At 42.5% G+C, this 12,972-nt stretch overlaps 1 protein-coding gene across 3 annotated transcripts in view; it reads right to left on the reverse strand.

The window, feature by feature from the left end:
* The window catches only part of itsn1 (intersectin 1 (SH3 domain protein)), a 37,070-nt gene extending 24,286 nt beyond the window's left edge, over positions 1-12,784 (reverse strand). For 2 of the 3 annotated variants that reach the window (XM_046401238.1, XM_046401237.1), the window contains exons 1-17: positions 12,610-12,784; positions 6,920-6,978; positions 5,800-5,892; positions 5,166-5,229; positions 4,852-5,012; positions 4,471-4,656; positions 4,029-4,107; positions 3,822-3,922; positions 3,662-3,725; positions 3,417-3,554; positions 3,041-3,135; positions 2,561-2,700; positions 2,258-2,380; positions 1,769-1,918; positions 1,368-1,508; positions 907-994; positions 437-576 (exon numbers count right to left, since the gene is read on the reverse strand). In XM_046401238.1, coding sequence (XP_046257194.1) covers positions 437-576; positions 907-994; positions 1,368-1,508; positions 1,769-1,918; positions 2,258-2,380; positions 2,561-2,700; positions 3,041-3,135; positions 3,417-3,554; positions 3,662-3,725; positions 3,822-3,922; positions 4,029-4,107; positions 4,471-4,656; positions 4,852-5,012; positions 5,166-5,229; positions 5,800-5,892; positions 6,920-6,947 — 1,791 coding nt within the window. In that variant the 5' untranslated portion in view covers positions 6,948-6,978; positions 12,610-12,784. The other variant, XM_046401239.1, reaches the window with a different exon arrangement.
* Positions 12,785-12,972: the final 188 nt, after the last annotated feature.

The raw sequence follows: 12,972 nt of genomic DNA on the forward strand, positions 1-12,972 counted from the left end.
TTGACAACACAACTACTGTGTTAGCAAGCTAACTGAATTAATAAATCTATCAAACCTAACAGCAAATCAGCATTATTAAACTAAAACTACTCCATTTGTAGCAAAAGGTGGAGGGAATGTTCTAACTTGTAAGATGAAGAGTAATGATGGACTTTATTGGCATCCATTTGATTTTTTAAGTCAAGGCCCTCCAGCAGATTTCAGTGAGGATAGCAACATGGCATACTGTCCATAAGAGGAGAAAAAGTTAATAACCTCCCGCTTTTATAAAAATAACAAGAAGAGAGCCCAATGAGTGCTCCGTCAGGATTAAATTTAAGCTAATTTGCTAACTATTTAAGGCAATAACGCAATGGTCACTGTATTTCAGAGCAACAAACCTGATCTTCCTCTTGTGCCCTCTGTTTATTAATGTGTTAGTCCACTGGCTGTTTACCTTCAGCTGGGTGTTGAAAGCATCTATTTCCAGCAGTTTGGCCCTTGTTTCTCTCTCCACAGCATCGAGCTGTTCTCTGAGCTGCTGTCTGCTGGTCTCCTTCTGCTCCACAGCCTTCTGCAGGGACGACAGACTATCACCTAAAATACACACAGACACAGAGTGGGATCAGGTGAGTCACAGGTATGCTCAGCAAAGTCTGTAAAATATACTGAACGAGTTAGCGATAACAACGATTTAGCAAGTTGCAGCACATTTTGATAATCAGAGAGTCAGTGAACCAGTACCTCTGCTAACTCTGGATTTTATGTCACAGGTGTTTGTCAAAGGTATGAACTTGTCAAAAGTTAAAACAAACATTGCTGCTGTTATACCGACAACCACACATTTGTCAGAATAACCAACGAAGAACACTGTCAAATATCATGGCAAGAGTGTGTATGTGTGCGTTCAGTTAATGCAGTACTCACGGTGCAGGCTGTTCTGTTGAACCTGTTTCAGCTGGTCGTTGAGATTCTGTTTATCGGGAATTAGCCTCCCCAACCACTGCTGGGAGTCCTGCACACAATCATCAACAGAATAAACAATGAGCAATCATTTTACTGACAAGCTCACAACTCTCTACTCTGCTCTACAGGAACTCATTTTACAGTTTATAAGAAAATGTAACAACTTGAAGATGTCCACAGTCTGCTTTTCAGGTGAATATTAGTTAGCTAACCATCAACAGTATGGTACATCAGTGTGTCTTAATACAGTGGCAATGAGCCAGCAGGCCAGATTTTGTTCTTAACCTGTGGCAGCTCTAGATTAGATGAAAGGCATTTTATAGACTGAAATGCTATCGAAATGTTGAATCGTCTGAACTTAAAGATGTGGCAGAAATGAATCTGTGTTCATTTGCTCATGGTTTAACACTTATTTCTCCTACCTGCAGCTGCTGTTGTAGCAGGGTGATTTCTGCAATGCGTGTTTCTCTGGTCTGATTGGTCTGCTCCACCTCCCTCCGCTGAGCTGACAGGCGAAACCGGACATCCTTCAGTTTGCCCTCCAACTGGGTCTTCTTATCATTCTACAGATTGGGAAACCGGGATTGAAGAGAATATATTACGTACCTGTCTATGTCTAAAGTATGAGGATACAGAAAGAATTCGCTGACAGCTGCTGTGGTCTTGCTGTTCGTGTTAGCCGATTGGTTTTGGTTTACCTTTTATCAAAGAGTAACTCTCCACAGTACACTGACTTTGGTAGTGCTTGTGCTGCAGTTGCCAACTTAAAAAGTCGGCTCGGAGACCAGTTTGTTAGTGTGCGTGCGTGCATGTGTTTGCTTACCAGTGCCTCCAGTTCAAACTCCAGGGTCTTCTTCCTGGCCTTGAGCAGCACTATACTCTCCTGCTCTCGGTTTCTCTGAGTCAGAAGCTCCTGGCGGCGTTGACGCTCCCACTCCAGCTGACGCTGACGCTCCAATTCGCGCTTCGCGGCCTGGACAGACAAAACACGCCAAAAGGTTACACTTTTGTTCATAACAAAATATTAAAGGTTAAAGAACTGCAACTGCATTTCATCTTACGCAAGACTGGATTTTGTATTTTATATTCACGCAACACACACACTTCATCACAACAAGCCATCTGTTGTGGGAGTGTAAACTGGGATCTTTACAGGACGAGTTGAGATTTAAAGATGGCGGTGGTGAGCAGTGAAAGGCCTCCAAGTTGTCTGCAGAAGATGTAATTACAAGTCTGCAGCAGTTAACAGTCAACCCAGCCATAACTCTTCAATTAAAATGCAGAGCTGGTTATCGTTCCTTCTCCTCCACACCTCTCTCCTCTCTATCTCTTTGCGTCTCTCCTCTTCTCTCTGCCTCTCCAGCTCCCTCTGTTTCTCCAGTTGTTTTTCTTGTTCCTGTTGTCGTCTCCTCTCCTGCTCCAGACGCTCACGCTCCTGAAACGCAAGGATACAAAAATGAGCATTCATAACAAACAACATATTGTAAAGAGTCACCCCAGTGCGTTCTTGCCTGTTTCAACACTGAAGTTATAAATGCAATTACTTTACAGCCTCATAAAAAAGCTATAAACCATGACCAGCTCAAACGCACAGCGTGGCTTTGAGTTAGCTTACCTTCCTCTCCTGCTCCTCTCTCTCAAGCGCTGCCAGCCTCTCCTGCTCTTTCCTCTGCTGCTCCTGCAGAGCCTGACGTCTCTTCTCCAACTCCAGGTTTCCTCGCTCAAAGTTCTCCCTCTTCTTGTCCTCGAACGTCACTGTGGAGATACAAAGGGAGTTAATATAAACAAAATGGAAAATGGAAAAGATGATTTGCCAAGGCCGTATCTGCACGATATGAGGAAAAACTGCGATAGGTGTTAACATTGTTCAGTATTGTGATGACTACATAATTTGTAATAAATAAACAAATACTGGAGTGTGTGTATTAGCCATACAGTTGTTACATCTTTTTGCTTTAGGTATACTGCTAACATAAGCCCAAAATACTGTCAAACTGTCATATTGTGGAAAGTCACAGTAAGTTCTTGAAGCCAACATAGCTGAGGGCAGGTCTACTCCTAGTTTGACCAGTAATGAGTAGTCTTGTGCAGTCACCTGGTAGTTTCTTCTCCATGCTGCTCTCACTCTCCTCCTCTATCTCCTCTTGAACGCTCTTCTGGTCTGACTGAACACTGTCACTTCGCACACGCCTTTAACACACACACACACACACACACACACACACACACAAACAGCAAAACAACACAAATTAACAATACATCGACATCTTCATGGGCAGACTGCACGCTGCCACACATCTGAGTCGTTGTTCGTTTTGTGGTAGTGAACTGGACTGAAACTGAACTGTTCTGGCGCTGCGGGGAAAACAAAGCAGGTTCTTTACCAAGAAGTTAAGTGGACAAGGACGCACATACCTTAAAATATAGCAACATTGCTGTCAGTTCATGTAGTGTTTTGTTGCAGTATCTACCTGAAAGTGGGTGGGAGGTATTCTGGTGGTAACACAGGGGGCAGTGGTAACCCTGACATGGCCATATCTATGAGATGCATGGCTAAAATAAACTCCTCAGCCGTTAGCTTTCCATCCTGGTCGATGTCAGAGAGACTCCTGAAGGAATAAAAACAGATGGAACAAATGTCATATTTTAAGGCATAATGCCTTCTAAGTGTGCACTCCTGTTTAAGGCTTCAACTGCTGAATTTCAGTGTACTGACCATATTGTGGCCAGCTGGTTCTGAGGAAGACTGGACTGCATCAGGATGGTACGAGCCTGGGGACCTGGTAGAGGAAGAAAAATCATCGAACACATTTAATGCAGTGGCCAACATGACAGAAATATGTCACCTAAAATGGCATGTTTGTGTGTGTAAGTACCTGTCAGGTGTCCACTCATCATCTTATCATGGGAGTTAAAAAGCTGCCTGTACTTTAGCCTGGAGGACTGAGGAACGGCCCAATCAGCGGGCGGCTGAACACTGGGACAAAAATAATTGTGAATTTTTTTTTATTATTAACAATTTCTCATCTCAGTTGATAATCATCAGGCAAAACGGTGCAAACACTTCAGATTGTGTGGTCTACCTTGAAGTGTCCAAAGATGGGCCCTTTTGCAACTTGGTACTGGAACGATTAAATGAAGAGGACTTGTTGACCGAGGCAGCTGAGAGAGACAGAAAAGAGGCTCAACTTCAAGCAACATAAGCACTTTGCAAAGCATTTAATTTCACGTGATTTTATCTACTCGGCTTAAGAGGTGGCATTAAACTCAAACTGCATCATCTGTCTCAGAAACAGACCCGTTACATCTTATAAAAATTCTAGCGTCATTAAAAAACAGGGGTCTGCTGCTTAGATGAGAACATTCATGCAGACATAAACACAGCATCTGTCTAAAACGTAAATGAGTATATTATGTGTAAACAGGAGCTTTGAACTGAAACCTTTGCCCACACCCACACTTCCCACACACATAGCACAAACATTTCAACATACCACCTTCCCCTGAGTTGTTACAGTGGGTTACCTGGGTGGGAGAAGCCTGAGATGGGCTGCATCATGCCTGTGGGTGGAGCTCCGTTGGCGATGGGCTGGGGGAGGGGAGGCGGGGCAGAAGAGACGAGCGGTGGAGACACTCCGACGGGGAGCGGTGGCAGGGGCAGCGGAGGCACGCCCGAAAGAGGGGCTGAGATGGGAGCCAACGGGGGCATGCCTGGAGAACAGACACACAGTACAGACATGAGTGTTATTATCTGTGAAAACACGCATGAGTGAAAGAACTCATAGAGAAATACTCAATGTAATAATCACTCTAACTACCTGGAGTTACAGTCCATCACAGCCTAAACTTGTACGCATTATTTTATTAAACAACACAAACAGCACACTGTGTTTTTGTCTGTCTTACCAAAGCCGGTCTGTGGCGGTAAAGGCAGTGGGGGTTGTTTCATACTGGGGGGGAGCGTTGGGGGCAGAGGGTGACCCTGGAGTTTCAGTTTGATGAGTTTCATGGCGATGGAGAACTCTTGCATGTCCATACGACCATCACTGTTCATATCAGCCAGAGCCCTTAAAAGGTGAAAAAGTTAAAAGATGATGAAATGCTGGACAAAGAAGGGTTATCATCATCATCATATGATTTTTAAAAATAATCAGATAAACTGGATTCTTAATATCTGTCAGCCTGGGAGTTCACAGTAACTACCCAGCTTTGTGACTCACCAGATTTGGGCCAGGACGGGAGGAGGCAGCCCTGACTGAAGGAAGAAGTTCCTGGCTTGGTCGCCTTGACAGACAAACAGAAACATTATCTGAGATTACAGGACAGACTCAAAAAGAAAGGTCGCCTATGAGCATGTGCAGAAAGCCAAACCTCAATTAAAGACACCAAAATTTGATCTCATTTCAAACTTTCAGGATGCTGACAGAAATACAAAATTACATTTTTCATGTCCTTACTGTGCTGCTGAATACCAGCACTACAACTAATCTTAACTGCTTCTAGCTCGGCTCGACTCTCCTCACTTTAGTTTCGTGGTAAACTTTGGTATCACCTTAGTGGAGCTTCTTGGTGAGATGAGCCTGACACTAAAAGTGCAATACAAAACATCAGAAAATAATTTTCAGCTGTTGTTCTATGAGCTAGCCGCTGAGTCCTGCTAGCTGTCTGTCAAGATGTTGCTTCCCACGCATCAGTTCAGGTCTGTTACTACCACTGCTGCAGGCTCAGAGGTGGAGCAACAACACACCCCCCATTTCGTCCTCGTACCCTTGATACAGAACGGCAAGGAGGAGTAACAGCACAACAGTCCCACTTTGAACAGGTTGCATAAAAGCGGCAGAGAGAGACTGTTACCTGTGATGTAACCCCCGGCAGTCGGAGAGAGGCTGTGAAACTGCTGATCATGTTTGGCTCTCTCATCCACTGAGATCAGAAACACATCTGGACCTAATTCACAAAACAAGCACGCACAGTTACAGGTTAGAAACCAAACCCAAAGTGCAACACAAAGGCAGATCCAGCCAGCCAGATAGACAGACCGAGAGACAGACAGACAGTGGAAAAAAAGGGAAGAATGAGAAGAATGTGTTAGTCATGACTTTCAGGTCCTCTAAGAAGATTCCTATTAAGTGTGTGAAGTCAGAGACTAATGAGCAAAAGAAAGTAAAGATGAATGGATGAGGGAATGAGAGTCAGAAACTGTTCGCTCTATGACTCTGTAACATATGCTTAACAAATAACACACTTACTCCAGTCAGCTTTATCAGTCCATCACTCAATAATTAGCCAGTTGTTCAGTTGTTCTGTATCTGAGCTCTACTAATAACACTGTTTCCACTTTGAAGTATGTTTCTTGATTAAATCAATTAAATTAGACTTCCTCCTCAGAGTTATTCAGACGCTAAGCCAATCAGTGCAGTGGTTCTCTTCTGTTTCAACTTGACAATTCCTTCCTGCACTATTTACTGGCAGTTTCAGTGACTCATGCTGACTCAGTTTCAAGAGCAAGCACCGTTGGCGCTCACAGAAATGATATCTCCTTTTACTCCCTTTGTTAACTATTGTTGGAAGAAAATGTTTATTCAATTGTCTTTACTAACGCAACTTGGATCTTTCTGCTATAATGTTTTTAAGGAAAAGATCAGGAAAAAACATTTAAATATTTAAAAATTAGCTTTTTGTGGATACAATAACTGTCTATACTGCTCCAATGCTCAAACCTTGAGGTCTTTGAGAAGTTGGAGTTTGCCTTTGTCTGTCTCTTGTCTCAGTTTGACAGCACTGACCACAGATCAGCTGCTACATCCGCGGTTATGTCCTCATTACATATATATGAGAGGAAAAGCTTTAGCTCGGCTTCTAATGCATTATGGTGAGCCAACAGAGCGATGTGCTGTCAACTCAGAGAGGAAAATATAAACATCAGCTGTGACAGTATCTGTCTTTGATTTCAGTTACACACACACATACTGACCTGTGAATGTAGTGGGGAATTGTGCCATGGTTCACTCAGTCTTCTGCACTACACAACACCTGAAACAACACATTCAGAAAAAAGCAGATGAGGTGTTTATCCCGTCAGTCACATCTAACGTGAGGGATGTCGGTGGTTGAATGCTAATTGTTTCATGACAGAGCATATTTGTGAATATTCTCAGTCTGCTGTTCAGGCTAGAGCGAATCCACGGTGGATCACGTCAGCCACGCTTGTGCAGGTCAACAGAACAGCAAACCTTTATTCATGCAGGGCAGACTGCCTGAGCATACTTGCTTGTTTTCAAAACTACTCTGCTTCACACTCACTCATTTACACACACTCTCACTTGGGAGCTGACCACAGCAAACTACAGTTTTCTGCTGCTGGCCTGTAAAAAGCTCTGCTGGAGCCTTGTTAAAGTTTGTGTTCCTTTCAGGCGACACAAACTGAAAAGCTGCTAAGTGGATACCAAAAAATAAGAATGCAGAATCTGAAAACATGGAATGTTTGTTGGAACTGACATAGACAGAAAGCAGACACACATAGGACAATTATAGAAAAGTTAGTGAAAACTCAGCAAGTTAGCTGCAACGACAAAAAACCCAGTGAGGTCCTAATGACCCAGATCTGACCCAGAAAAGGGACAGCAATTTAGAAAAACTTCACCAAACATCTTTAACTTTCTTTCAGAAATTCTTGAAGAAGCTCAAAACAGGATATTCAAGCTTACACCTGAATTCTATTTTTTAATGTTTAAAAAATATGAAGTAAAATAGTGCCAAATGCACCCTAAAAATAACACATCCATATGTACAGATGTGTGTATGAGCGGCATGTTGATCAGATCCAGACGTGCCTCCCTCCTGCTTCCTTGTGGCTGGCAGACAACCCATAACAATAATCTGACACACATTTCCACACACTTAGTGAGGGTGTATTCAGTGTGTGTGTCGGCTGCTTTTTTTTTCCAGCACGGTGTCAACAGAAATCTCTTTTTCTTATTAAGAGATGAGCGGAAAAAGCAAAGAGGCTGTTGGTATGTTTGCATGCAGCACCAGTTTTATTTGATGAAACTGAAAAATATTCACTTCTGAGACATTTGCCGCCACAATACAATGAAGGTGGCTGGAATTTAGTCCATCAAAAAAATTAACCTCAACTGCAGTGAGACATTGCTGTGGACATTTTCGCTGAGTGTTTCTTTGGTGGAAAACTACTGTCCTTGGCCTATTGAAGAGTGTGTGAGTGCAAGTGTGTGTGTGTGTGTGTGTCTCATTATCATCAGAGCGGGAGGACAAAGTAACCGGCTTAACTAGGTCAGACGAACAAAGCCCACCCCACACAAACAGACACACACTTTATGCCGATGACAAAATATTGAAGCAGTTGGGAGACTACAGTAGATTTTTCACTGGCTCGAAACAAGGGCCTGGATGCTCAATTATATAAATGTCCTTGGATTTCTAATTGAATTTAATCTTCAAGATAATTTCCCACAGTGTGCTTAAAAGCTCACATCAATGCGAGCACAAGGGTTTAGTCAGGAATAGCCACAGACCATGGCAACCAAAGCATGTCAGTTCAGTGAGAATATAATCTCCATTTAATTATTACCCCAAAACTACACTGGTTTATGGCACTGTAAGACTCATATTCAGATATTGCTCCACATAATTCTTGACACAAATGAACACCAAGGGGGTAAACTGCAGCTGAGAGCACAGTGTTCTGCTTAGGCGAAGTTACATGAACTGGAACAGGACTTTCTTTTGCCTCTCATGCTGCCAAAATCGAGTCGGATGTCAGGCTGCTACACTGTGTCCAGCAAGTAAGCAGCTTGTGAATCAAAGTGACTTTTGTTGGTGAGCATCAGTTTACCACAAAACCTCTGACCAGAGAAACTAGCAGGAGGGAAGGTCACACTTTTTGTCACTTGTTACAGAATTCACCAGCGTTCCCAGTGTTCCCCGCGATGTCTTCTGCATTAATCATAGGCTGAGCTGCCTTGCTGGAGCTGAATTTCCATCAGAGGGTGTTCATTTGTACAAACATGACTTTGGTTGCTTTATTTTGCCGATCATATTCAAGTGTCTCCCATATCGGTGAGAAAAGCCGGCACAAATAATAAATCAAGCAGCAAACTCAATGCAAACGTCAATGAGAGGTCTATAAATTTGTTTTGTTGGAGCCATCGTGTCGTGCATCTGTTTCCTTTGTCATCAGTGTGTAATTGAGGGTTTTATACTCTGCTCTCCCTGTGTACATGTATTGTATTTGTGGGATTAGTCTGTATAATTAGAGCATTGGGATGTAACTCGAGTGTTGGTCTGTTATCAAGGCTTGTGGCAGATGCCAGTTTAAGCCCCTCTCATGAATGCACGCATGCGTGCACGCACACACACACACACTATCTAAAGGCAGCTTCATAACACGATCTGACTCAAACCATCATCCCTTCCTTCCATTAATTCATTTGAGACAACTGCATATAGGACAGAAAACTGTTCAATCAGCTCACTGCGCCGACGAAACCCCTCAGTCCTCAGTCACCTGAATGTTTGTTGTTTTAGTCTGAAGCCAATTAGTTGATTCACAGAAACGTTTTTGGACTGATTTATACAGTAAAATGTGAAGATCTGCTTGGTTTCCATCACTGCAAATTAAACTTTTAAAAATGCAAAAATATTAAAGAGTCCAATCATGACTGTGGCAAATACTGAAGGGTGTTCTTCATTACTCTTCATTACATTATTTGGAAAAAAAAAATAATAATTAAAGGTTCACCTAATCAATTTTGGCCCTCAAGTTAAGACGATTTATTTCATTTTATTTTAGTTGCTGGGTGCGTCTTATGTAGAAGGTGAAACAGTGATGGTGTTGGTATTAATAACTGCAGCCTCTTCACATCAGCATCCTCACTCTACATACTCCCACACACACACAAACACACGCAAGTAACACATGCATTTATATTGGACAGATGCACACGCACACACACACCCTCCACAGTCTCCCTCTTTTTCACTCACACACTAAAGAAAAGCTGGCTATCAACACACCCAGTGACACTGACCCTGAGCACATTCTTATCACACTGATGTGAGACCTGAGAGGTGACAGGACACACAACCCACCCACCCAGCACACACACGATTACTACTGCAGTCTCTCCATCAGCTACTCCTGTATCACTCCACCCTTCTCTTCTCTCAGCCTTCCTGCTCCCATAGCCTTCACAGTAGGCTAATGTTAGCACTATCACAATGTAAAACCTGATAGCAAAAATTCTTGAGAAGCTAATAAGCTTAACTGAAGCACATCACTGGAACATTCAAGGATCATGAAATTATATTTTCCTCACAGTTCAAGCAATAGTAAAACTGTCCGTTCATGATGAAAGTATAAAACTCACAAATGAACTGACTATTTCATTCAAGATAACGGTTATTAGCGCCTGCTGATCTAATTCTTGTGAGTAAACTTCCTAAACAACGCAAAAAAACCCAATAATTGACTGTATAATGTAAGACTACTGCACAGCTTTCATGAGTGTCCTGTTGTGTGAAATGGTTTGCTTTGGCAAAATACGAGAAAACATCTGTGGGCAGGCTGTATAGGAGACCTAAGGTCGTGTTAGCCATGTGACCCCGTCAAGTGGTATAACTGGGTTTATTCTGAAGAGAAATTAGATTCCAGTTATGGTTTTGCTACAAAAGCTAAATTTGTGTTATCAAGTAAAACAAAATGATCACAAGGTTTGGAAATCTGATCCTGATCCAACTTGGTGATGAATTAATATTATGAATTCAGGCCTTTGAAGCTGTTGGAATTGTTGAATGCAGTCCTGGGATATGCTGGAACAAACTGTATTATGTGGTTTTGATTTATAGCTTATTTGAAGTAAGAACACAAACTCACCTTCCAGAACTACACTTTACTTGTTGTACCCTGGCTGAGGAAAATGTTCAGTGGTAACAGGTGAACATTTGAGCTTTCCAAAACTGCAGATGATTGTCTCTGATATAAAACACTTAATTGATAACAGAAATTTTTTTCCCTCCAGGGATTAATAAAGGAATTCTGATTCTGATTCTGAAATAAAACTGGTGTGTTTTCCATTTGCCTTGGATCTATATAAATAAACTGGATGTATAGGATTTATCTCTCTCTTTCTCTCTCTCTCACGCACACACACACTGTTCAGTAATCAGTGAGAGTTTCAGAGGGTGTACATCCACGTGTACAGCCCTCCATTATGTTCTGTTACGCTTGTGTAGCAATCAGTGCCGATGAGGCTGCCTGCTAGGCACACAGAGATGACCAGGCACAAATCACAGGTAAAACATACTGCCCTACTCCTCCTGTATATATCCACGATAATGATAATGAATAATTCTCTTTTAGTCTCTTTTAGTCAGTCAGATATTGATTAAAGCTGCAACTAACATTTGCTTTCTCTAAGGGACGAAACACATGTCACATGTTTTGAGAGTTTGGAGCAACGTTTTCAGATGTCTTGTTATATCTGTACCAAAAACAAAGAGCCTCTGTTTAAAACTGTAACAGTAAATATTCACACATAAATTATTTTAAGGACAGCATAGTTGCAAAAGTGCATTTTGCTATTCACATGCAAACCAGCTGCTATTTGTGGGTGCGTTCTACAGGAGTTGAGCATTTAAATCAGGCGTGTCATGTTAAAGTGTCTTTGTACTGTTTGTACAATTTGTCTAAAAGTATTAAAAAAACAACACAGACAGGATTCAATATTGGGGTCAGATCAAATAGCCATTCAGCATTTCAGCAGCCATTTCAGAACCAATTTAAGCACCATATACACTTTAACTCACTTTCATCTGCAGTCCTCCCACCTTTAAGAGGACCAGTCAGCATCCATGTTACCATGGGAACCAGTCCTCACTGATGATGCTCATAAAGCCTCGTCAATTCAGCTGAAGTTACACATCCCCTAATGCGGGATGAGTATGTTCACTTCTTTCGAAAGAGATTTTGCAATGACAGGAAAGATCTATCTGTCATTTCACTCACACACACACTTCCTCCATTACTTCACTACGCTCGCCCACAATAAGGTGCTTCGCTAAACAACTTGAAGCACTACTCGGGTTCAAACAGAATAAAGGGAACTCAGATGGCTACTGTGACTGGACAGATACTCGATGGGCAGCTGTGAGAAACATCAGATTTAATGTTAGCAAACGCTGGGCTACTGAGAAAACCACCACCCTGAAAGTCGCCACTTGCCCTGTCACCAACTTTGTCGACGCATCGTTATCTCCCCACCTGGCTACAAGCGAGGCTAAGGTTAACTACAGTATCATCAGTCAACGTTAACGTCAGGTCACAGTCTGCCAGGGCAAATGCAGTGATTTAACATTAGCATATTGGCTAACTGTTAGTAGCTGCTGGGTTGCACCGCAATTTCATGTCGCCCCGGACTTGTTACACAGACGAAAATGGTGCCCCTCCTAGACAGACTAATATCACAGTTTGAGGCTAACCCTGACACGCTACGTTGGGTAAATTAAACACCAACTGACCGCGCGAACGTATATATCTCAATGCAGCTAGCAAGCAAGCAGGCTAAGCAGTGAGAAGCTAACGTCAGCTCGTCAGCCCGCTCAGGGACATTCTTTCACACCACACATAATACACTCTACCCTTACCTCATAGTTCAGTTTCCATCGTGGAATATTGGATAAAGTAGCTTGTTGCGTATTTAAGCGACCATACAATGCGATATCTTCTCCCAAAATGAGCTGTTTGATCACCAAAGCCCTCTCCGGCGATTCTCCCGTGGTTCCAAAATCCCGACCGACTGAGGGACAGCTGGAAAATGGGGTAACGCTCCTGACGTATCGCGAGAAGTCATTCCAACTTTAAGATATCGATCTGATCTCGCGAGAACTTACAGGTCATTCGCTTGCCTGGATCTCAGGGACGCTGTGAGGTAAAAGGATTAGTTGCGCTCCTACCTCCTATCTTCTTTTTTGACAGTGTGTCCAAAAACAACAACTATTTAAACAAGA

Source organism: Scatophagus argus, chromosome 10 (genome assembly GCF_020382885.2).
Source record: "Scatophagus argus isolate fScaArg1 chromosome 10, fScaArg1.pri, whole genome shotgun sequence".
In the NCBI taxonomy this organism is placed as follows: Eukaryota; Metazoa; Chordata; class Actinopteri; family Scatophagidae; genus Scatophagus; species Scatophagus argus.